At 35.7% G+C, this 23,009-nt stretch overlaps 2 protein-coding genes across 2 annotated transcripts; both read right to left on the bottom strand.

Moving 5' to 3' along the window:
- Positions 1–432: 432 nt before the first annotated feature.
- Positions 433–7,364, bottom strand: LOC129455876 (CMP-N-acetylneuraminate-beta-galactosamide-alpha-2,3-sialyltransferase 2). The gene is made up of 7 exons (XM_073858582.1): positions 7,118–7,364; positions 4,913–5,290; positions 3,340–3,533; positions 3,089–3,268; positions 2,941–2,986; positions 2,726–2,851; positions 433–2,633 (listed from the first exon to the last, which is right to left on the bottom strand). Exons 2-7 carry the CDS (start codon positions 5,189–5,191, stop codon positions 2,466–2,468), a joined length of 993 nt encoding a protein of 330 aa, XP_073714683.1. The 5' UTR covers positions 5,192–5,290; positions 7,118–7,364; the 3' UTR covers positions 433–2,465.
- A 6,192-nt stretch (positions 7,365–13,556) lies between these two features.
- On the bottom strand, positions 13,557–22,408 carry LOC129455875 (CMP-N-acetylneuraminate-beta-galactosamide-alpha-2,3-sialyltransferase 2-like). The gene is made up of 7 exons (XM_073858581.1): positions 22,124–22,408; positions 17,695–18,072; positions 15,472–15,665; positions 15,221–15,400; positions 15,073–15,118; positions 14,860–14,985; positions 13,557–14,767 (listed from the first exon to the last, which is right to left on the bottom strand). Exons 2-7 carry the CDS (start codon positions 18,007–18,009, stop codon positions 14,600–14,602), a joined length of 1,029 nt encoding a protein of 342 aa, XP_073714682.1. The 5' UTR covers positions 18,010–18,072; positions 22,124–22,408; the 3' UTR covers positions 13,557–14,599.
- Between the last annotated feature and the right edge of the window lie 601 nt (positions 22,409–23,009).

Here is a 23,009-nt window from a genome sequence, read left to right as displayed (position 1 = left end):
CATAGGGGGCTATTTCGGACACAGCCAGAGTTCACATCATCAAATCAATCTTTGACATAAAAAGTGACACGTTGGTTCAGTGACAAGTTGGTTCAACTTAAAAAGTAACTTCAATTGGTAACACCAACAACTTAAAAATGTAGGTTTATTCAACTTGTATTTTTCACCTGAAGTAAAACTAAACTGAAATTTTAAGTTGAAGTAATTTTTAACAATAAAGTAATTTTTAAGTTGATCCAACTTTATACAGTGTATGCGAACTCGATAGCGCTCTGAATGCACATTTTGCCTTTATAGCACAATTACTTCACATTAATTATAATATGTGGCCCGTATAATTGGTTACGTAAGGGATAATGTAGAGGCAGCCGGTAGTTATTGGGAAATAAGCCCCGACAGTGTTATTTCCCAATAACTACCGGCTGCCTCTACATTATCCTGCTTATTACACGGCTACTTGCCACATAAGAAAAAAACTGGACATGAATATGAATTTGAAACATTTTATTGGTTTATTTGTTTTAAATTAACATTTTTATCCTTCCGCGAAACTTTGCACAGATGCATAAAATGATCGTAATGCCTTATTAAGATCCTCTGCTTCATACTTGTCTCCATTTTTTCTCTTTTAGCCAGTCTTCTGCCATTCTGTATTTTTTTTGTGTGTTGGCTTCGTAACTGTCATGCTATTTCGTCAAGTTCAGTCTCAGTAAGCTGTCTGTGTCTTGTCGTGTTTGTCACAAGATGGCGCCAAACAGACAGCAATCTTTATTGATCTTTATTGGCGCGGAGCGATTTTACTCGTGCAAGTAGTGCCGGCTATGCGTTATTATTTTGGAGCGGTTATTATTTGAAAAGAACGAACCTGCAAATGCCTCAACTGACCAATCAGAATCAAGCATTCCAGAGAGCCGTGTAATAAGATTGGTTACTCAAGTGTTTCGTCCTATTTTCTTACCATTGTTGCTTCGGTTTAGGGTTAGATTTACATAAAATGACATCCTTACCCAAACCCAACTCTAACCCCAACGCCAGGCGACAATTGTTTAAAGCTTAGAAAATATAAAAGAATAAAGGAAAAAAATAGTATAAACCAATACTTAAAGTGACATAATAACACAAACACCAAATCTAACCCTAAACCAAAGCAACAATGGTTTGAAAATAGGAAAAAGCAGTTGAGTAACCAATCCGTGGCAGGGCCACGGAAAAATGCGGAGATCCGTGAGAATGCCACGGAAAAATGTTTTTTTTTAAAACAGTGAAAGCAATGTAAGCAAGTTAGGCTGGTGATAAGGAAGGACAGTGAAAACCAGTTTAACTTCAAACACACTCAAATTCCTTGGATCCTGTCAACAAAGAAATGTCTCTTTATACAGATTAGAGAAAGAGGGCTTTACAAGAGAGCCCGAAAAAAAAATACAACAGACACTCATCTGATCGAAAATCATAGACTGCAAATAATCCTTCACACAAACTATGTTTTCTGTTCTAGGAATGACAAAGCTATGTGTGCTGTAAACAAAATATTATGGGACCCCCCAAAAATTATGTTAAAAATCAAGTTCAAGGTATACATTTTGATCACTGAATCAGTCTCACTGTATTTGGTCTATTTTAAAGGGTTAAACATTTTATATGTATGCATTTGACATATGCTTTTATCCAAAGTGACCTATAGTGCATTTTTTCTGAAGATCTACTATGAACAATTCAGACAAAACGAAAATTCTGTCACCATTAAAAGAAAAATTTCACTCAAAAATAAAATGTATGTCATTAATGGCTCACCCTCATGTCGTTCCAAACCCGCAAGACCTCCATTTAAGATGTTTTAGATTTAGTCCGGGAGCTTTCTGACCCTCCATTGAAAAATTTATACAGACCCGGAAGAGAAGACAATGTTGAATGAAGTCGTAATTTTGGACCAAAATTTATCTTCTACGCTTAAACAAATTCTAACTGACTCACTGATGTCACATCATGGACTACTTTGATGTGTTTTGAAGATGTGGTCTTATGTGTTTGGAACGACATGAGGGTGAGTCACCAGTGACATAATTTACATTTTTGGGTGAACTATACTCTTAACTTCAAACTTGTATGACTTTCCTATGTGGATCTGTTGAGCAAAATCTCCACTCTTAAAAATAAAGTCTCCTCCTTTGCCTGCATGGTTCCACAAAGCACCTGTAACATTGCTATTTTAATGCTAACAGAATTTTCAAGTTTCATATTGAACATTCATTTCAAGTTATAAGCTTTAGTGTTCATATTTCTGACAACTTTATGAGAGCTCACATTTTAAAAGCTCTTATCAATCAAGTAACAATGTGAGCATTCATGTATTGTGCATACTGCTCACGCACGGTGCATGTTCAAAGTAATCAGTATGAGAAATATACAACAGAACAGGTTAAATATTAATAATAAATTAAACACATTCATGGTAATTACAATCCTCCTCACCACCCTTTGTATATAGTGATTATATTCCTTTTTGTCAGTTCTTTAATGGCAGTGGACTCAAGACCTCCGCTGTGTTTACCAGTCCCCTTGAAACGTTTGGGCAATCCTCCAAAATAGTGATTCCAGGTCCCCTTACTGTTTGCACCAAATCCAAATACGTTGACCTAAATGGGATAAGACATCCGTTAGTTCATCGTAAAACCCCACCTGCTCTGTGAATGGAAAAGGGTGGGGTGATCAATGTCGAAAGTTTTACCTCATCACAAACGTGTAGCGCAAACATCAGGGCAAGGAAACCCGTGGATGGATATGAACGTCGAGCCTTGATTTGCAGCCATGAGGTGTGCACATAGTGCATAAAAGTAGGATGCATAACCATAACCTATATGAGAAAAAAAGAAAAACTTAATTTTTTAAACAACAACAACAACTGCCCGTTGTTGAATAGGTTGAGTTACTATGTAAAATTACCTTGTCTTTATTGGCTTGCAGTTTGTCTATAACCTTAAACCGTGTTCTTTTTAGAAATACAGAAACATAAAACAGTCAAAAAGAAAATAGTTGTAAGTTTCTTTAATAAAGATTGATGGTATTTTATTATCAATGTGTGTTAAATTACTTTTTAATGGTTCCAGTGGTAAGAGCACTGGTAACCCACTGGATATCCAGTATTTTGAAAGGTAAGAGCACCAGGTGTGTGGTGTTATCCAGATGGACGGCACTTTCCGGGTACATAATTCGGTGGGTGGTCCTCGATCCCACATCATCTTCAAAGCCTTTAACTGGTGCCTTATTCATCCTGTTGAAATGAAAATTTAAATGTTTACCTATCATAATTGTCCCCGTGCATAGTTTAAATCATGTGTTTACCTCATTACAAAGTCATTGTTGTCTATAAGTGGGCCGTAGTGCGATTCTAAAAGGTTCTCAGAGTTTCCCACCACGGCACAGGTTCGGCAGCGATGTGGTCCGGCGTCTCTGTAGTGTCCCTCTTTGGGAATGACTTCGAACAGCTCCTCAATCGCTTGCTTGTATTCAGTCTTGGTCTTGGTCGACTGTAGTTGCTTTGGACAGATAAAGAGTCATTAGTCCCTTTCACACATACAGTCTTTACTGGTAATTTACTGGTAAATTGCCGTTAACATGTCATGTGTGAACAGAACCTTTCCGGTAAATCAGTGCTCCCAATTTACCAGTAAGACAGGTTGTAAGATTACCAGTAATTTTCCGGTAAGCGCTGTGTGTGAATTAAAATTATAGGATTACCGGCATTTAGAACGGACGACGTCAGACCGTGCTGACAGCTTCGGGCCAATCATAGCGTTTTAATACAGATGACGCGTTTACCCCCGCAGTGTTTACTGACGTTTTCACACACACATGCTGCTTGAAAGTTGAGCACACCTGAAGTTTACGTCCACATTTCTTCAGCAAAGTTGTTTAAAACAGCTTACCGCCGAATTGCAGACGTCCTTAGCACGCCCTCTGTGAAGCCTAAAGTGCAAACAGTACTGTTGTTAAAAACGCATTTTCGGTTTGACGTTGTCTCATTCAATGTTGTTTGGTCATGAGCAACTTCGCGACTGTTTACCACAGACGTGAAAACAACAAAATACGGACCGTGGTTATGAATGACGTGGATTGTTTACAAATACAACACTGAGCTCGCCGCGTGCTACAGGTACTTCCGCTTTCTCAACAAATTTACCGGTATTTTGATACTGATGTGTGAATGATGTCTTACTGGTAAAATAACGGAACGCCACTGCGTGTGTGAACAGCACATTTTTGTATTTACTGGTAAATTCATTCTGGTAAATTCATGGTAATTTACCAGAATTACTGTGTGAAAGAGGCTATTGTGACATCAAAGTGACCTCATTACAAAATCACTAACCTAAATTAGATCTATCTGAATTAGTCACAACCGAGGGGCAACCTTCTGATCTTCTATTAGAATCTGATCTTCACCCACGTCCCGCCTCTTTACCCATTTTTGACGCACGACCAAGATGGTGACGGCAGGCAACGCCTACGTTAAGCTTAAAAAACGATCTTCAGAAAACAATGGGTGACGTCACGGACACTATGTCCATCTTTGTTTACAGTCTATGGTCACAACCCACGGGATGTTAAAGAATGATGAATTACGAGAAAGCTGTTCATATAAATTGTAAAACAACAGAGGAATTTTATTAGTCCAACACAACAAGAAACGGGACAAGAAAATATGCTTGCCTGACTCTGCAAAGGTGCAAAGGTGAAAAGTCCCCCAAAGCAATACATTTTTTCTCTTTTGAGACTATGAGGAAGCACATGAAAGGGCAATTCTCCAGACAAGGTGAAGTGCATTTGTAATGTCAAAATGATAATTGTACATAACTATCAAATAAATCAAAACACACACACACAGTCAACATTTGGACCGTAGTGGTCTGCTTACCTGCCACCAGATAGAAATGTTGTCGGGTAGTTCGCTATTTTCGAGAGAAAGCAGAGGTGGAATATCATCTCTGAAGCGTTTCTTAAACCACTCATCTTCAGTCGCAGCCAAGCAGCCTTCCAAACACGCACATGGTTCTTTGTGCAAAAACTGCTCTGTTAAGGTAATGTTAACTATTTTTTTTAAATCATAGTAAGGGCCTTTATTTAAGGTGATGGTGCAGATTATGGCGCTCAAAACAATTGTCACGCCGACCAGTTTCTGTGAAGACAAACGCATTTTGAATCCTGATGAGACTTTGATATCTGATTTCAGTGTGGTGCGGGGTAAAGGCTGCTCACACGTCAACTGCTTCCTTTTGCATCTTATTATGAGAATCTAAAAAATGAAAGAGGAAACGTTTGAAAAAACATTGAAACTTGAAATTTGGATTAATTTGAGACAATCAAGTGTTACGTTTTATCCTTGCAAGGTACAAAGTGTATATCAGTATATTGTCACAGTGTTAAACTGTGTTTAGCTCACTAGCCACTGACTACTCCTTCACATCTGTAGACCATTGGACACTCATTACCAATTGTATATATATATATATATATATATATATATATATATATATATATATATATATAGATATATACCCTGTCTGTTCAGTTCTTGTCACAGAGTCCTTGTTTTATTTGACAATGCCTTTCTGAGTTCTTGTTTGTTTAATGTTCTGGATTGTTTACCGTGTACATTACATTGTAATGTAATGACACCTGCTTCCAGGTTTTTACAGACACTGGTCCCATATCATATCATTTAGAATTAAACATTTATAAAACCACATGAAATAATATTTAGTTGTGCTTTCATTATCCTTTTTAGTCTTGTAGTTAAGTGTATGTGTAATATTAAGTAGTTTTTTACCCACAAATTGTGTTTTATGGTGGACATGTTTTGTCCCTGATCTCAAGAATCACTGATATATAATTTCCTTATCTGAAAAACTACAGAACTACAAACTGTCTGGATCATTGCGTTACAATCCCCTCGATTCCCTTCATTTGCTACCAATTTACTGAAACCTTATCCTCTTATCTCCACTTCTAAACAAAAATATCACTGGGCAAATACCTTTTCAAAATGTACACTTTTGTACCTAAAAGATGCAGATTGGTTCATCAAACATACACATTGCTACTTTAAAAGTACATACTGGTAACATTTTGGTATATATCTGTACCAAAATGCTACATATTAGGACCTTTTTTAAAGGTACCGTCCCAGGTACCTTTTGTACGTTTCTTTCTGAGATTTTACAGTTTTAGTTTTTAATATCATTCATCTTTCCCATAGCTACAACTCTTTAAATATAAACTATGCTCATTGTTGGCTTTTCTGACAAACTGATAGGTCTCTCATTTGTACGTTGCTTTGGATGAAGGCAAAAATGTAGATCTAAAATAGATAATTCACCTTTAGCTTATTTTGAAAATCAAACGCTTTACAAAACGTGACGACAAAGAACACAAAAGAGAAAGATACCTGAGTTACAATAAACAAAAGGCTCTTTGACCGCATGCAATTCTTTAGTGAATATATCATTTTGTGAGAAAGCAGAACTGGTTATGGTGTTGAGCAGCCACATAATTCAAGATAACTTTCTTGTCAGTGCTGTTTAGTAAAACATCAGTTTAATGTAGTAATATTAATTATTTTAATGTACAATAATACAACAGACAATTAAAAAAATATTTTACATTTTGACCACTGTTGAGTTGCTGTAACTTGAAATTATTTTGAGAAGTTAAAGAAATGTAAAGACATCAAGCAAAAAATTAATTGTAAGTTAAAACGGCTTGTAAAGTCTCAATTAATTTTTTTATATGAATCCTGTTAATAAATAACAAACAACAACTTTTTCATACCCATCATACAACTTAAGTACTTAAGTAAAACAAGCTTTTTATTTAGTATTGAATTGCAGCACTAAACACTTTCAAAAAGTACCCATATGGTGCACATTAATACCTCAAAGTTACATACTGGCACTTGAAAGATACAAAACATATTTGTACCTAAAATGGAACATATAAGGACCTTTTCAAAGGGTACTAGATTTCATTTATTAATGTCTGAGATTAAAATGAGTCATTCATTTAATTAATAAATAACGTTTAATGTAAAGTGGTTGACACAAAAAAATAGAGAAATACTCACAGTGTGACAGGATTTCTTGGGTTGAAAAGTCTAGCTTTGGTAAGTCCTGGTCGTGTTGAAATGCCCTTGAATCTCATTGAACTGATTATCTCAGAATAAGAATGGGTCGTCCCATATAAAACCATACTATGGGATGGTCTGTGACTAACCTGTTTTCTTTTCTTCTTATTATTTATTACTGTAGTAGTAAAAGTAAAGTTTGTAAAGTAAAACTATTATCATCCACATAATAAAATAGTGAATGAATGAGAGAGATGTTGTGGGGGAGAGAGAGAGAGAGAGAGAGAGAGAGAGAGATGAGGAAAAAGCACAGTTGACGGTTGCCGTATTTCTATAGTACTGTGTGGTAGGTCACCATTATTTTTTTATCAACATTACAAAGAAATTAGGCAAATTCAAAGAAGTCAATTTGTTAGTTTACTTAGCAATTATTTATATTCCACCCATGCATCTCATTTTTTTTAAAAGTGCAGTGTGTAAATTTTAGCGGCATCTTGTGGTGAGGTTACGAACTGCAACCAACGGCTCAGCTCACTGCTCACCCCTCGCTTTCGAACTGCATAGAGAAGCTACAGTAGCCGCCACCGGAAAAACATGTCATCGTCAGAGACAAAAAATGTTTGTCCGTTAAGAGCTTCTGTAGAAACGTGGTGGCACAAAATGGCGACTTCAACATAAGGGGACCCTCGTGCATGTAGATAAAAACATATCATTCTACGGTAATAAAAACATAATGATTTATTATTAAAACCCATGTGTTAAAATAAAGAAAAATATTATAATCAGCCACCAACTACATCACCCCAGTCCAACATCTTCTAGATTATTTAATAGAAGACATAAGACACATCCATCAAAAGATTCAGCAATGGAGTCAACAGAAAATAAAATAGAGGCTGTTATACACGTCTGTGAATAATGCTTGTTCATCTGGCAGGCAAATGCCTTTATCACCGCGGATTTGCAGTCAAGACTGCCCCCTGGCAGCAGAAAATTTGAAATCAGCCTCATCATTTCTTAATTCATGTCATCTACAGTAACTTACTTGAATAATTTGATTAATGTAATAAAGCACCAAGGATTGTATTAATAGCCTTAATCAAACAATCCTTACGAAAATTAACACCCTTACGAAAACTAACCATGGTTTTAGTGTGGTAAAAGTGTAGTAACCATGGTTTTTGGTGTATTTATTACTATCAGCAAAACTATGGTTTTACAACACTAACCATGGTTTAACTATGGTTTTCGAAAACCATAGTTGTCAAAACCATGGTTATTTTGTGGTTACCAAGGTTTTACTAAAGTAACCATGGTTAATTTTCTTAAGGGCAGTTAAAACCAAAAAACATGGTTACTGTAGTAAAACCATGGTTACCACAAAATAACCATGATTTTGACAACAATGGTTTTCAAAAACCATATAGTTACACCATGTAAAACCATTTTGCTGACCATTTTGTACAACACGTTGTGCTATAGTTCTCATTTTTATCCACTTAAAAAATCATCCTGTTTTATTTTGTGCCACCAAACTTACTCGTGTAACTACTCATGTAACAGTCTTTAAATAGGGAAAAAGTGTTTGGTGGCTTCTAAATTCGTCCCTGTTTGGATCCAAAGGAATGAATGGGGCTTAGGCTCACAACGCACTGTACAAAGATTAAGTGCACACACTGAATAAATATAGGTATGTATTCATTTATCTAAGTTGAAGTAAGAAAATACTCTTTTGTTATTGGTTCTTTGCACAAGTTAAGTTTGTTCCACGAAAGCCGTTTGTTTATGTTGTTACTGCTGAAACTGTCTATATTTGACCTGACCTTATTTCAATATTAAAGATATCAAGTTTTTATTTTTTGACAGAATAGTTTAACATTACTTAGGGTGGTTTTATGTAAAGAATAAAAAACAGTGAATCACAAATAAATTTAGTTTTTTTCACAGGCAGGGTCACATAGCCTATTGAAAATAACCCAGCATTTTTAGTGTGTAAATAGTTTTATGTAAATGTTTAAGAAAAACACTTCACATCATTAGTCATACAGTAGAGCTGATACACCTGTTTTATTAGGTTGACAAATTGGCATTGACATTTAATTTTAATCTCTTTTGAAAATCTTAGGAATGTGAACCTGAAGTGTTTAGTCATTGAAGCTTGTATAGAATTCATTCATTTGATGTTTTGGATAGTAATCTTTTATTAAACTTTACACTTGAGGCTACTTTTATAGTTGTTTGATTGCTTGGCATGAACAAGATTTTTATAACATCCTCATGCCCGCATATATCAGTTTACAATAAATGATTTGCGTTCCAGTAGTGGTTAGGTAGCCGCAGGTGTGTCTGTTGCTTGGTAACATCTCAGAAGACAGATCTGCTTTCCTCAGGTTTCTACAAACAATAATTAATAGTTTAACTTAATGTTTAATAGCATAGCATCCGCACCAAACAGCACCTGCATTGGATGCTGGTTTTAACCCTGCTTTAGGAAGGAACAAGCAGAAACCATAAAAAAGTTTTTCTTTTAAGCAGGGCATCAGTCCTGGTGTTCACACAGTGCGTCATCAATGGGGGTCCTGAACCTTACATAAAAAGATGCCCCTGCTGAAAAACCAGCATAGACCAGCATAATTGGTGGTCACCAGCATACCAGCACCAAAACACAATGCTGGTCTTGCTGGTATGACCAGCATGGGATGATGGTGCTGGTTTAGCTGGTGCTGGTTTAGCTGGTGGTCAGAAGCTGCATAGTGCATAGTATGTCAACTGCTGCCATTGGGCATAGGGGGCTATTTCGGACACAGCCAGAGTTCACATCATCAAATCAATCTTTGACATAAAAAGTGACAAGTTGGTTCAGTGACAAGTTGGTTCAACTTAAAAAGTAACTTCAATTGGTAACACCTTAAAAATGTAGGTTTATTCAACTTAAATTTTTCACCTGAAGTAAAACTAAACTGAAATTTTAAGTTGATCCAACTTTATACAGTGTATGCGAACTCGATAGCGCTCTGAATGGACATTTTGCCTTTATAGCACAATTAATTCACATGAAGTATAATATTTGGCCCGTATAATTGGTTACGATTGGTTACTCAAGTATTTTCTAACAGTGTCGTTTCGGTTTAGGGTTAGATTTACATAAAATGACATCCTTACCCAAACCCAACTCTAACCCCAACGCCAGGCGACAATTGTTTAAAGTTTATAAAATATAAAAGAATAAATAAAAAAATTAGTATAAAACAATAGTTAAAGTGACATACTAACACAAACACCAAATCTAACCCTAAACCAAAGCAACAATGGTTTGAAAAAAGGAAAAAGCAGTTGAGTAACCAATCCGTGAGAATGCCACGGAAAAAGGCAGTCCGTGGCAGGGTCACAGAAAAATGCGGAGATCCGTGAGAATGCAACGGAAAAATTAGCCAAAAATTCAGTGACTAGCCCATAGAACTGTTTGAGATCATGTTAGTTCCAATCCTTAATTCTGATTGGTCAATAGCTGGGCTTTATTCACAATAAAACACTGCTATGATCGCTTCACCCAACGATTCTATATATCACTGCGCCCTTAGCAACACCCTTAGCAACCACACGTATCGGTTTGTTGTTTTTATTTGAGCTTTCATGCACATTGAAACGTTGTTGTTCACAGTCAAGGACTATTTTTTCTAGCAGAAAAAAATTATTTTATTGATTTAACTTCATCAAAGTTGCACTAATACATTTGTTTTACTTTAATATTGTGTGGTAACCGTTTTATAAAAGCATTAAGGTGCTCAAGGCAAGTGCTGTATCGTAAATAAGTAACAGTTTAACATATTTTAAGAATGCCTACATTTCACAAAACATTTAAAAATGAATTTTTTTAAAGCAGTAAAACAATGTAAGCAAGTTAGGCTGGTGAAGAGGTAGGACAGTGAAAACCAGTTTAACTTCAAACGCACCCAAATTCCTTGGATGCTGTCAACAAAGAAATGTCTCTCTATACAGACTAGAGAAAAAGGGATTTACAAAAGAGACCGAAAAAAAAATACAACAGACACTCATCTGAACGAAAATCATAGACTGCAAATAATCCTTCACACAAACTACGTTTTCTGTTCTAGGAATGACAAAGATATCTGTGCTGTAAACAAAATATTATGGGACGCCCAAAAAATTATGTTAAAAATCAAGTTCAAAGTATAGGCTCACCCTCATGTCGTTCCAAACCTGTAAGACCTCCATTTAAGATGTTTTAGATTTCTGACCCTTCATTGAAAATCCATGTACGGTATACAGACCCGGAAGAGAAGACAATGCTGAATGAAGTAGTAATTTTTGGACCAAAATGTATCTTATACGCTTCAACAAATTCTAACTGACTCACTGATGTCACATGGACTACTTTGATGATGTTTTTATTACCTTTCTGGACATGGACAGTATATCGTACATGGGTTTTCAATGGAGGGTCAGAAACTGTAAATATCTTAAACTGTGTTTCGAAGATGAGGGGCTCTATCTTACACCCGGCGCAATGCGACGCAATGAGCGACGCAAGTGTCTTTCGCTAGTTTCCACCCTGCGCAATTATAATTTTCCAATGTGCCACGTTGTTTAAATAGCAAATGCATTTGCGCCCCTTTTTGCGCCCATGGGCGTTCTGGTCTGAAAACGAGGTGTGTTCAGGCACATTGTTGGCGCGTTGCTATTTTGAGGCAACTAAAATAGACTACGGCATTGAGCAACAAAAACCTGGTCTAATGTCTAAAGTCAATGGCGCCATTTAAAGAGCGCATCAGTAATATGTGCCTATAAACGGGACGACCACACAGGTTTGCTTATCACACACATAAATGCCCAGCAGCACAAAACACTTTTAAATATGAAAGAATAAAGGATTGAATGTAAAAGATTATTATTGAGTCTCTTGGACATAAATGAGGACTAGACGTTAGAAGGCGCAAAGAGCTGTTTCACCCGTAGCCTGGTAAGTAAATAAATGCTTCGCTTTAAACAAATGCATCTGTTTTTAAATGTTTTTAAATGCTACCTCACGGATTTATTGTATATGATGACTCTGTACCTGTGGATATGGTGAGATGAGAAACAGTTTTAAGTAATGCTTAAAAAAACACGTTGCTTAAAAAAAACTGACGCTGTCCAAGTGCTGAAACGTGCAGAGAGCCGTTTGTAAATTCTTAATCTCCTGTTTGTAACAAATAAAGTATTTTTATAGTGCAAACCTTTTCTTACATACTTGTAAATAATTTTTTGATGATTTTGGCAGTGATGGAGTACTCGAGTCCTGGACTCGGACTCGAGTCCGACTCGAGTCACTATTCTTTGGACTCGAGTCCGACTCGAGAATCCATTCTCTGGACTTGTGACTCGACTCGCGGATTGATGATTCGTACTTGGACTCGGACTCGAGGATATATACAATCGGACTTGAGCATTCATCACTTTGTTTTTGACTAAATATGTTATAAAAAATGATATAAGGTGTTACAGTTTTCCTGTTTCGTGCCCAATACCGGTCGCGATCTCCCTTCACAGACACTGCTACCTCTCGCTCTCTTTACTTGACGACACACTCACTGACGTCACTCACTTTTACGCTCGTGCAACGCATGATGCATGATTCACGGGCTAAATGTTCACATTTGTAAAATGCAGAAAGACGTGCCCCGGATCGTGAAGTTCACCTACGCGAATTTTGCTTCTAATGCTGGAAAGAGCAGCGCTAAATGTTGTGTGTGTAATCGCACAATTGAAGAAAAGACTGGGACAACCTCAAACTTTAACAAACACCTGTCACGGATACACCCAGAAAAGTAAGTAAAATGCTTTCCATTGCCTAACGTTAGCTTTTTTCAAAAAAATATTACTGACTAATGCATATATAAAAAAAAAGTTATGTATGTCTGGTTCAGATTACAGAATTTTTTTGTCTGTTGATAACTTAAAAAAAGAAACTAAACCCAAATCCAGGTCTTTTTAGTTACTGAACTGTAAGAATGATGGTTTATTAGTGCTGTTCATTGATTTTGATGTACGTTTTTTGACATTTGGATATAAAGTTTTTTAATACTACAATATTGTAAAAACGTCTGAGTGCTGCCCTCTTCAGGTTGAACGGTGGCTACTGCAGTTGAATTTTCCTATTGGATGTTGGGTCCAAAAATGACTCGCTTAACAATTAATGGAAAATAAATTGTTTTTTATAGAAAATCATTTCAGGATGTTTTCTTAATGGACTTCAATGCCAACTCAGTTGTTTGTTCTTGTTTCCTCAAAAAACAAAATGCAGCATGATTAAACATTACATTTGTCGACAGTTGGTGACTCGACTACAACACTGGATTTTGGATAGCCATACATTTAAAGCAATTAAAAGCCTGCTTTTTACTTCCATGACTAAAAGACAACGATTTTTAAAGGTTTTAATAAAAAAAATAACAATTTCAATACAAGTGAAAACAACACAATCATTTAACATTAATCTTAAACTGGGGATCTTCTTCCTCCACTTAGTTTTTCAGTTTACAAAGTCCGTCATCTAAATAGGGATTAGACATAGCGCCAGCACAACTGGCTTTTAAAGGGGTTGAGAGCTGAGACTCTCATTGGTTTATTGCACGTTACGCCCAAAATATTCCCATTACAATAGGACCTACACTCTAAAAAATTTGCTGTAATTTTGCAGCTGGTTGCCAGTAACTTACTGTAGAAGATAAAGTCAAAAATTTTTTCATGTTCATTTAACTTTGAACAAAATGTTGCCAGTAAATAACATAAATGTAAAATCTACAGTAAGTTACTGGCAGCTAGTTGCCAGTAATACCCATTAATACTGTAATTTCTAAAGACATTTTTTACAGTGTACCCTTTTTGACCATGCGCTCGGCGCACAAACTATTTTTCCCGTCGTTAAATTAGCAAAAGTGGATTCGGACACGCCCATTTAGATGTTGCGCTGTGCGCTTTAGACAATGCGCTTAGATCGTTAAAATAGGGCCCGAGGTCTTACGGGTTTGGAAAGACATGAGGGTGAGTCATTAGTGACATAATTTTCACTTTTGGGTGAACTATACCTTTAACTTCAAACTTGTATGACTTTCCTATGGGGATCTGCTGAGCAAAATCTCCACTCTTACAGTAAAAATTATGTTTTTTAAATTTCTCCTCCTTTGCCTGCATGGTTCACAAAGCACCTGTAACATTGCTATTTTAATGCTAACAGAATTTTCAAGTTTCATATTGAACATTCATTTAAGTTATAAGCTTTAGTGTTCATATTTCTGACAGCTTTATGAGAGCTCACATTTTAAAAGCTTTTACCAATCAATTAACAATGTGAGCATTCATGTATTGTGCATACTGCTCACGCACGGTGCATGTTCAAAGTAATCAGTATGAGAAATATACAACAGAACAGGTTAAATATTAATAATAAATTAAACACATTCATGATAATCACAGTCCTCCTCACCACCCTTTGTATATAGTGATTATATTCCTTTTTGTCAGTTCTTTAATGGCAGTGGACTCAAGACCTCCGCTGTGTCTACCAGTCCCCTTGAAACTTTTGGGCAATCCTCCAAAATAGTGATTCCAGGTCCCCTTACTGTTTGCACCAAATCCAAATACGTTGACCTAAATGGGAGAAGACATCTGTTAGTTCATTGTAAAACCCCACCTGCTCTGTGAATGCAAAAGGCTGCGGTGATCAATGTCGAAAGTTTTACCTCATCACAAACGTGTAGCGCAAACATCAGGGCAAGGAAACCCGTGGATGGATATGAACGTCGAGCCTTGATTTGCAGCCATGAGGTGTGCACATAGTGCATAAAAGTAGGATGCATAACCATAACCTATATGAGAAAAAGAGAAAAACTAAATTTTTTTAAACAACAACAGCTGCCCGTTGTTAAATAGGTTGAGTTACTATGTAAAATTACCTTGTCTTTATTGGCTTGCAGTTTGTCTATAACTTTAAACCGTGTTCTGTTGAGAAATACAGAAACATAAAACAGTCAAAAAGAAAATAGTTGTACGTTTCTTTAATAAAGATTGATGGTATTTTATTATCAATGTGTGTTAAATTACTTTTTAATGGTTCCAGTGGTAAGAGCACTGGTAACCCACTGGATATCCAGTATTTTGAAAGGTAAGAGCACCAGGTTTGTGGTGTTATCCAGATGGACGGCACTTTCCGGGTACATAATTCGGTGGGTGGTCCTAGATCCCACATCATCTTCAAAGCCTTTAACTGGTGCCTTATTCATCCTGTTGAAATGAAAATTAAAATGTTTACCTATCATAATTGTCCCAGTGCATAGTTTAAATCACGTGTTTACCTCATTACAAAGTCATTGTTGTCTATAAGGGGGCCGTAGTGCGATTCTAAAAGGTTCCCAGAGTTTCCCACCACGGCACAGGTTCGGCAGCGATGTGGTCCGGCGTCTCTGTAGTGTCCCTCTTTGGGAATGACTTCGAACAGGTCCTCGATCGCTTGCTTGTATTCAGTCTTGGTCTTGGTCGACTGTAGGTGCTGCCACCAGATAAAGAGTCATTGTGACATCAAAGTGACCTCGTTACGAAATCACTAACCTAAATTAGGCCTATTTGAATTAGTCACAACCGAGGGGCAACCTTCCGATCTCTCTGATGAAGCCAATACGGAAGTGACTTAAACTGCAATTCATCGACTGACCACTAGAGGCAGGCTCCAAAAAGGAGTCAATTCCCATAGACCCCCATGTTAAAATGGCCAACTTTACAGTAGAAAATATTATGTTTACAGCCTGGTACAAAAATAGTTTTTGGTCTGTATAGTTAATTTTGCCCTTCGTGAGAACTGTGAGGGGGAACTCCTCCATTTAAATTATATTAAGCTTTAAAGGCACACCGCTGAACTTTTTGCCCACTAGGGGGCACTAGACATGTATTTTTCACGCCTAGCGCCCCTAGAGGCCACAAGCGCCGCAGCACTGTCGAAAAGGAAAAGAACTGGCCAACCTTAAAACTAAACTAAAAACATTTAAACGCTAAACATTTTGAGGCATCAGGGAGAAACGCAGTCATGTTACAACTTTCTGATGAGGAACTCGTGGCAGAAGCCATTTCTCAATCTGAAGGTTGCAGCCTCCGGATGTCGTATTTCTAAGCTGCATACGTCATCAAGACAAATATCAACAAATATTGTTGCATCGTCCCTCTCTCCCTCGCCACCAGGATTTTCCGCAATGGCGCTAGTTTTTCCTCTCTTTTGTGTGAAAATTGTCGCAAGTAAACCGATGTGTTTAGGTCTGCCGCTTTGTAATACGTCACGCGAGTGACAGCGGAACGCAGCAAATGAGGAAGAGAGAAGAGAAAAACGCTCGGATCTGATTGGTGAATGAATAGGGTTTGGTTTTACACTGTGTGAGTTTGAGCAAGTTTGACTGCTATAGCATCCTGGATTGTAATGTAAATACAGACAGTAAAAGAAAGGTAAATATGTGAATGCAGCATCTGTATACAGGGAACTATATGCAAGATAATCGGCGTCATTTATAAAGAAGATCGCATTTATGTATGAATCAAGATTGTGAGTTTATATAAAAAATTGCCTTAAAGGGGAATTGAACCCAGGTCACCTGTATCATAGGTATGTGACACTAACACAGTGCCACGCAGTCACATAATAGAAATTGCTCTCTACACTCCTTAAGTAGCCTCCAGCAAAATTCACGTTAGAAAAAAATTGTGTGGAGGAAGTGACGTATGCCGTAAAGCAGTCGAATTTTGTAGTTTTTTTGTGCTCTGGTTACTACCAGAAACTCTAAGTTTTAAATTACGAGTAAAAGCAATACAGACCCCGCCAGGCTATGATAGACATGTCATTCAACCTATTTAAAGTCGATGTACCATCACAAGGGTCTTGAAAATTTATTATGAAGGTTGAAAAATTACATGGTGTCACTTTAAAGTTCAGCATAATTAAGGGCGTGGCCACTTGAGTGAGGGGTGAACAGCCACTGCGGTCAGCAGAATCTAGCTAGGCGGGCATGGTTTCAGCAAACAGACACCTTAGCTTCACCCACGTCCCGCCTCTTTGACGCACGGCCAAGATGGTGACGGCAGGCAATGCCTACTTTAAGCTTCAAAAACGATCTTCAGAAACCAATGAGTGACGTCACAGACACTACGTCCATCTTTTTTTACAGTCTATGGTCAGAACCCATGGGATGTTAAAGAATGATGAATTAAGAGAATGCTGTTCATATACATTGTAAAACAACAGAGGAATTTTATTAGTCTAACACAACAAGAAACGGGACAAGAAAATATGCTTGCCTGACTCTGCAAAGGTGCAAAGTGAAAAGTCCCCCAAAGCAATACATTTTGCAAAGGTAAAAATCCCCCCAAAGCAATAAATTTTTTCTCTTTTGAGACTATGAGAAAGCACATGAAAGGGCAGTTCTCCAGACAAGGTGAAGTGCATTTGTAGTGTCAAAATAATGATTGTACATAACTATCAGATAAATCAAAACAAAAAACAAACACAGTCGACATTTGGGCCGTAGTGGTCTGCTTACCTGCCACCAGATAGAAATGTTGTCGGGTAGTTCACTATTTTCGAGAGAAAGCAGAGGTGGAATATCATCTCTGAAGCGTTTCTTAAACCACTCATCTTCAGTCGCAGCCAAGCAGCCTTCCAAACACGCACATGGTTCTTTGTGCAAAAACTGCTCTATTAAGGTAATATTAACTATTTTTTTTAAATCATAGTAAGGGCCTTTATTTAAGGTGATGGTGCAGATTATGGCGCTCAAAACAATTGTCACGCCGACCAGTTTCTGTGAAGACAAACGCATTTTGAATCCTGATGAGACTTTGATATCTGATTTCATTGTGGTGCGGGGTAAAGGCTGCTCACACGTCAACTGCTTCCTTTTGTATCTTATTATGAGAATCTAAAAAAATGAAAGAGGAAACATTTGAAAAAACATTGAAACTTAAAATTTGGATTCATTTGAGACAACCAAGTGTTATGTTTTATCCTTGCAAGACAAAGTGTATATCAGTATATTGTCACAGTGTTAAACTGTGTACAGCTCACTAGCCACTGACTATTCTTACACAGCTGTAGACCATTGGACACTCATCACCACCTATATATATATATATATATATATATATATATATATATATATATACCCTGTCTGTGCAGTTCTTGTCACAGAGTCCTTGTTTGTTTAATGTTCTGGATGGTTTACCATGTATGACCGTTTGCCTGGCTGGATTATTTTTACCCTTAATAAACTGTTATTGGATCTTTCCCCTTTGTGTGTGTGCGGTTCATGACATATATCAGTGATTATTGAGATCAGGGACAAAACAGGTTTTTGAAAAAAAATCTTCCTTATTTTACAAACCAGTATATACATATTTGTTAAATGAGGGTTTAGGTATGTAACCATGTTTTGGAACGACCTCCCATTTGTTTAGTTTGCGGCATCAACACTTTTTTTTTAGGAAATGATCACAAATATTTTGATTCGTAGCAATTTTTAATTGTCTTAATCACAATTTTTTTTAAAATAATCATCACCTTTAAAAAGTTAGATTAGTCAATGTTTAATGATTGCGGTTTAGGCTGTATGGATTAATCCATAATGAACAGTATACATATTTAGAAGCATACAAATTACACAATAACTTTTTATTAACAAATACTTTTGAGTGAACAAAACAGCTCATCTTTACAAAACAACAACAACAACAACAACAACAATATATCATTCTGACAGAGTTGACAAGGCATCAATGGTCTTGACATCTGACGGAGTTGACAAAATACCATGTTTCCTCTCGTAACACACGTGGGTCATTCTACAAAAAAGGTGGAAATGCTTGTCCCTTGCTTTTGCAGACCCCTTAATCATTTAATTTGACCCAATAATCCCATAATGATATATATTTAATAAATATAGACTGTCCTTAACATGATGAGAGAGTTTATTTATGTAATTTTCTTTTTTTTCTTTATTAAACTTTTTTTAAATGTCTGGCCCTGAAAATTGCCCTGTCCCTTTGATCATACATGGAAGTTGAACTGTGTACTTATTATTTAAAACCATGTTTTTATAAAACAATCTAATTTACATTTTTATTTAACCCTGTATGAATTTACGACAACACTGAAATTGTAAAAAATACACTACTAATATGAATAATATCAAATAAATATTTCCCCCCCAAATTTATGTCATTGGTGTTACCCTACCCAAAGCACCTTTATTTTGAAACAATGCATCAGATCTTTGAAGTTTTTCGAGGTCAGTGGAAGAAGTGCAGTGGAGGAAGGCAAAAGGTTTGTGAAATGTTTTACCTTATTTGTCTAAAATATCATGATATATCTAAGAATTTTGAGATAATACTTTTTGGATGTCATTAGTGTTACTCTTTTTTTTTTAATAGCTGGGAGTGTTAAGATCGTTACATAAAAATACATTATACTGAATAAGTATGTGATTGTTACATCTCTGATGCCATTTTGTTAAAATGTTTGTTTTTTCTGTAAATTGTCATTAGTGTTAACGTCATTGGTGTTACCGTCTTCTCTAATGAGTACTTCCTTAGCACTATTCCTTTAACTGACCAACATAAAAGCATACAAACAAAACAAGATGGAAAATTGTTGAAGTTTATAAGTTTTATATTCATTATCTATTATTATATTCTCATTTTGTCAGGTATTGAAGATACAACATTATGGATTCTTTATTAAAATGTATTATAAATTAAACATAGATTAAGCTCCCCGTTTTGCGGATTCATAGATTTGACAAGTAAATTAATGCTATTATAGTTTTGGGTATTTTGAAAGAAGTTCATTTAAGCAGATTTCCATCACCCGAATTCCCCCTTTTCTGTAGAATGACCCACGTGCTTCTCACAAGAGCCATCTTGTTTATCATTCATTTCTTCTTACCTTTATACTTTACTTAAATTAAGCATTTAAAACAGAAAATATACAAATCTTACGGTGTTGACACACTATGGTTGTGACATGCAATAACAAATAGGTATAAATTTAAAAGGATATTAAAAACTTACCAGTGCTAGAGTGGTCTCATGGCATTTGAAAGAACAAGTAAGTTATAAAGGGGTCCTCAGAGTTTTGGTTGCCGTCAATAATTCCTGATTATTTTATTAGGTCTGGCGGTGTTGACAAAAACTCAGGACACAAGTTAAACATCTTAAAACTACATGAAAATCAGTTTTTCAGTTGTAATTTTTGATGCTCATTAAATGAATTACTGAACTACTTACACATAGTAAATATAAAATTTAAGTTAAAATTTGTTTAAATTGTTTTTAAGCTATTGTAATGTAATGACACCTGCTTCCGGACAAGGGTTTTTACAGACACTGGTCCCATATCATATCATTTAGAATTAAAAACATTTATAAAACCACATGAAATAATATTTAGCTGCGCTTTTATTGTCCTTTTTAGTAGTTAATATGCAATATTAAGTATTTTTTACATACAAATTGTGTTTTATCTGGTGGACATGTTTTGTCGCTGATCTCAAGAAACACTGATATATCATTCCTTATCTGAAAAACTACAGAACTACAAACTGTCTAAATCATTGCGTTACAATACCCTCGATTCTCTTCATTTGCTACCAGGAAATTTACTGAAACCTTATCCTCTTATCTCCACTTTTAAACAAAAATGTCACTGTGCAAATACCTTTTCAAAATGTACACTTTTGTACCTAAAAGATGCAGATTGCTACGTCAAACATACACATTGGTACTGGTACCTCAAAGGTATATATATATCTCTGTACCAAAATGGTACATATTAGGACCTTTTTTAAAGGTACCGTCCCAGGTACCTTTTGTACGTTTCTTTCTGAGATTTTACAGTTTTAGTTTTTTATATCATTCATCTTTCCCATAGCAACAACTCTTTAAATATAGACTATGCTCATTGTTGGCTTTTCTGACAAACTGATAGGTCTCTCATTTGTACGTTGCTTTGGATGAAGCAAAAATGTAGATCTTAAATAGATAATTCACCTTTAGCTTATTTTGAAAGTCAAACATTTTACAAAACGTGATGACAAAGAACACAAAAGAGAAAGATACCTGAGATACAATAAACAAAAGGCTCTTTGACCGCATGCAATTCTTTAGTGAATATATCATTTTATGAGAAAGCAGAACTGGTTATGGTGTTGGGCAGCCAAGATAACTTTCTTGTCAGTGCTGTTTAGTAAAACATCAGTTTAATGTAGTAATATTAATTATTTTAATGTACAGACAATTAAAAAAATATTTTACATTTTGACCACTGGCGAGTTGCTGTAACTTGAAATTATTTTGAGAAGTTGAAGAAATGTAAAGACATCAAGCAAAAAATTTATTGTAAGTTAAAACGGCTTGTAAAGCCTCAATTAATTTTTTTATATGAATCCTGTTAATAAAAAACAAACAACAATTTTGTCATACCCATCATACAACTTAAGTACTTAAGTTAAACAAGTTTTTTTATTTAGTATTGAATTGCAGCACTAAACACTTTCAAAAAGTACCCATATGGTGCACATTAATACCTCAAAGTTACATACTGGCACTTGAAAGATACAAAACATATTTGTACCTAAAATGGAACAAGGACCTTTTCAAAGGGTGCTAGATTTCATTTATTAACGTCTGGGAGTAAAATTAGTTATTAATTTAATTAATAAATAACGTTTAATGTAAAGTGTAGAAAAAAATAATGTCTGAGAGTAAAATTAGTTATTAATTTAATTAATAAATAACGTTTAATGTAAAGTGTAGAAAAAAATAATGTCTGAGAGTAAAATTAGTTATTCATTTAATTAATAAATAACGTTTAATGTAAAGTGTAGAAAAAAATAATGTCTGAGAGTAAAATTAGTTATTAATTTAATTAATAAATAACGTTTAATGTAAAGTGTAGAAAAATAGAGAAATACTCACAGTATGACAGGATTTCTTGGGTTGAAAAGTCTAGCTTTGGTAAGTCCTGGTCGTGTTGAAATGCCCTTGAATCTCAGTGAACTAATTATCTCAGAATAAGAATGGGTCGTCCCATATAATACTATACTATGGGATGGTCTGTGACTAACCTGTTTTCTTTTCTTATTATTTATATATTATTATAATTGTAGTAGTAAACGTACAGTTTGTAAAGTAAAAGTATTATCATCCACATAATAAAATAGTGAATGAATGAGAGAGATGTTGTGGGGGAGAGAGAGAGAGAGAGAGAGAGAGAGAGAGAGAGAGAGAGAGAGAGAGAGAGAGAGAGAGAGAGAGAGAGAGAGAGAGAGAAAGAGAGAGATATGAGGAAAAAGCACAGTTGACGGTTGCCGTATTTCCATAGTACTGTGTGGTAGGTTACCATTATTTTTTTATCAACATTACAAAGAAACTCGCACAGGTTTAGAAAACATGAGGGTGAGTAAATGATGACAGAATTTTCAGTTTTGAATGAACTGTGCCTTTAAAAGAGCTACCATACTAAAGTCATAATAAAATATAACATAATAATGTATAAATTATATAAATGTAGCCTATTATTATTTTAGGTTTTTTTTGTGGGGTTGTGAACTACCTAAATGAGTTTTTGCAGGGTGGGATGTCTGCATTAATGAATTGGCTACTGAGATGATATGCATTTGTTTTGACCCAAGTTAGCAGTTTGGCAGGTGTTAACTTCAAATCCTGATAATTGAAAGAATTTAAAATAATTAGGCAAATTCAAAGAAGTCAATTTGTTAGTTTACTTAGCAATTATTTATATTCCACCCATGCATCTCAATTTTTTTAAAGGTGCAACATAAATGTAAATTTTAGCGGCATC

This window comes from Misgurnus anguillicaudatus, chromosome 20 (genome assembly GCF_027580225.2).
Source record: "Misgurnus anguillicaudatus chromosome 20, ASM2758022v2, whole genome shotgun sequence".
Lineage (NCBI taxonomy): Eukaryota > Metazoa > Chordata > Actinopteri > Cypriniformes > Cobitidae > Misgurnus > Misgurnus anguillicaudatus.
The sequence above is the reverse complement of the archived record's forward strand: the minus strand, read 5'-3'. Positions and strand labels throughout refer to the sequence as shown.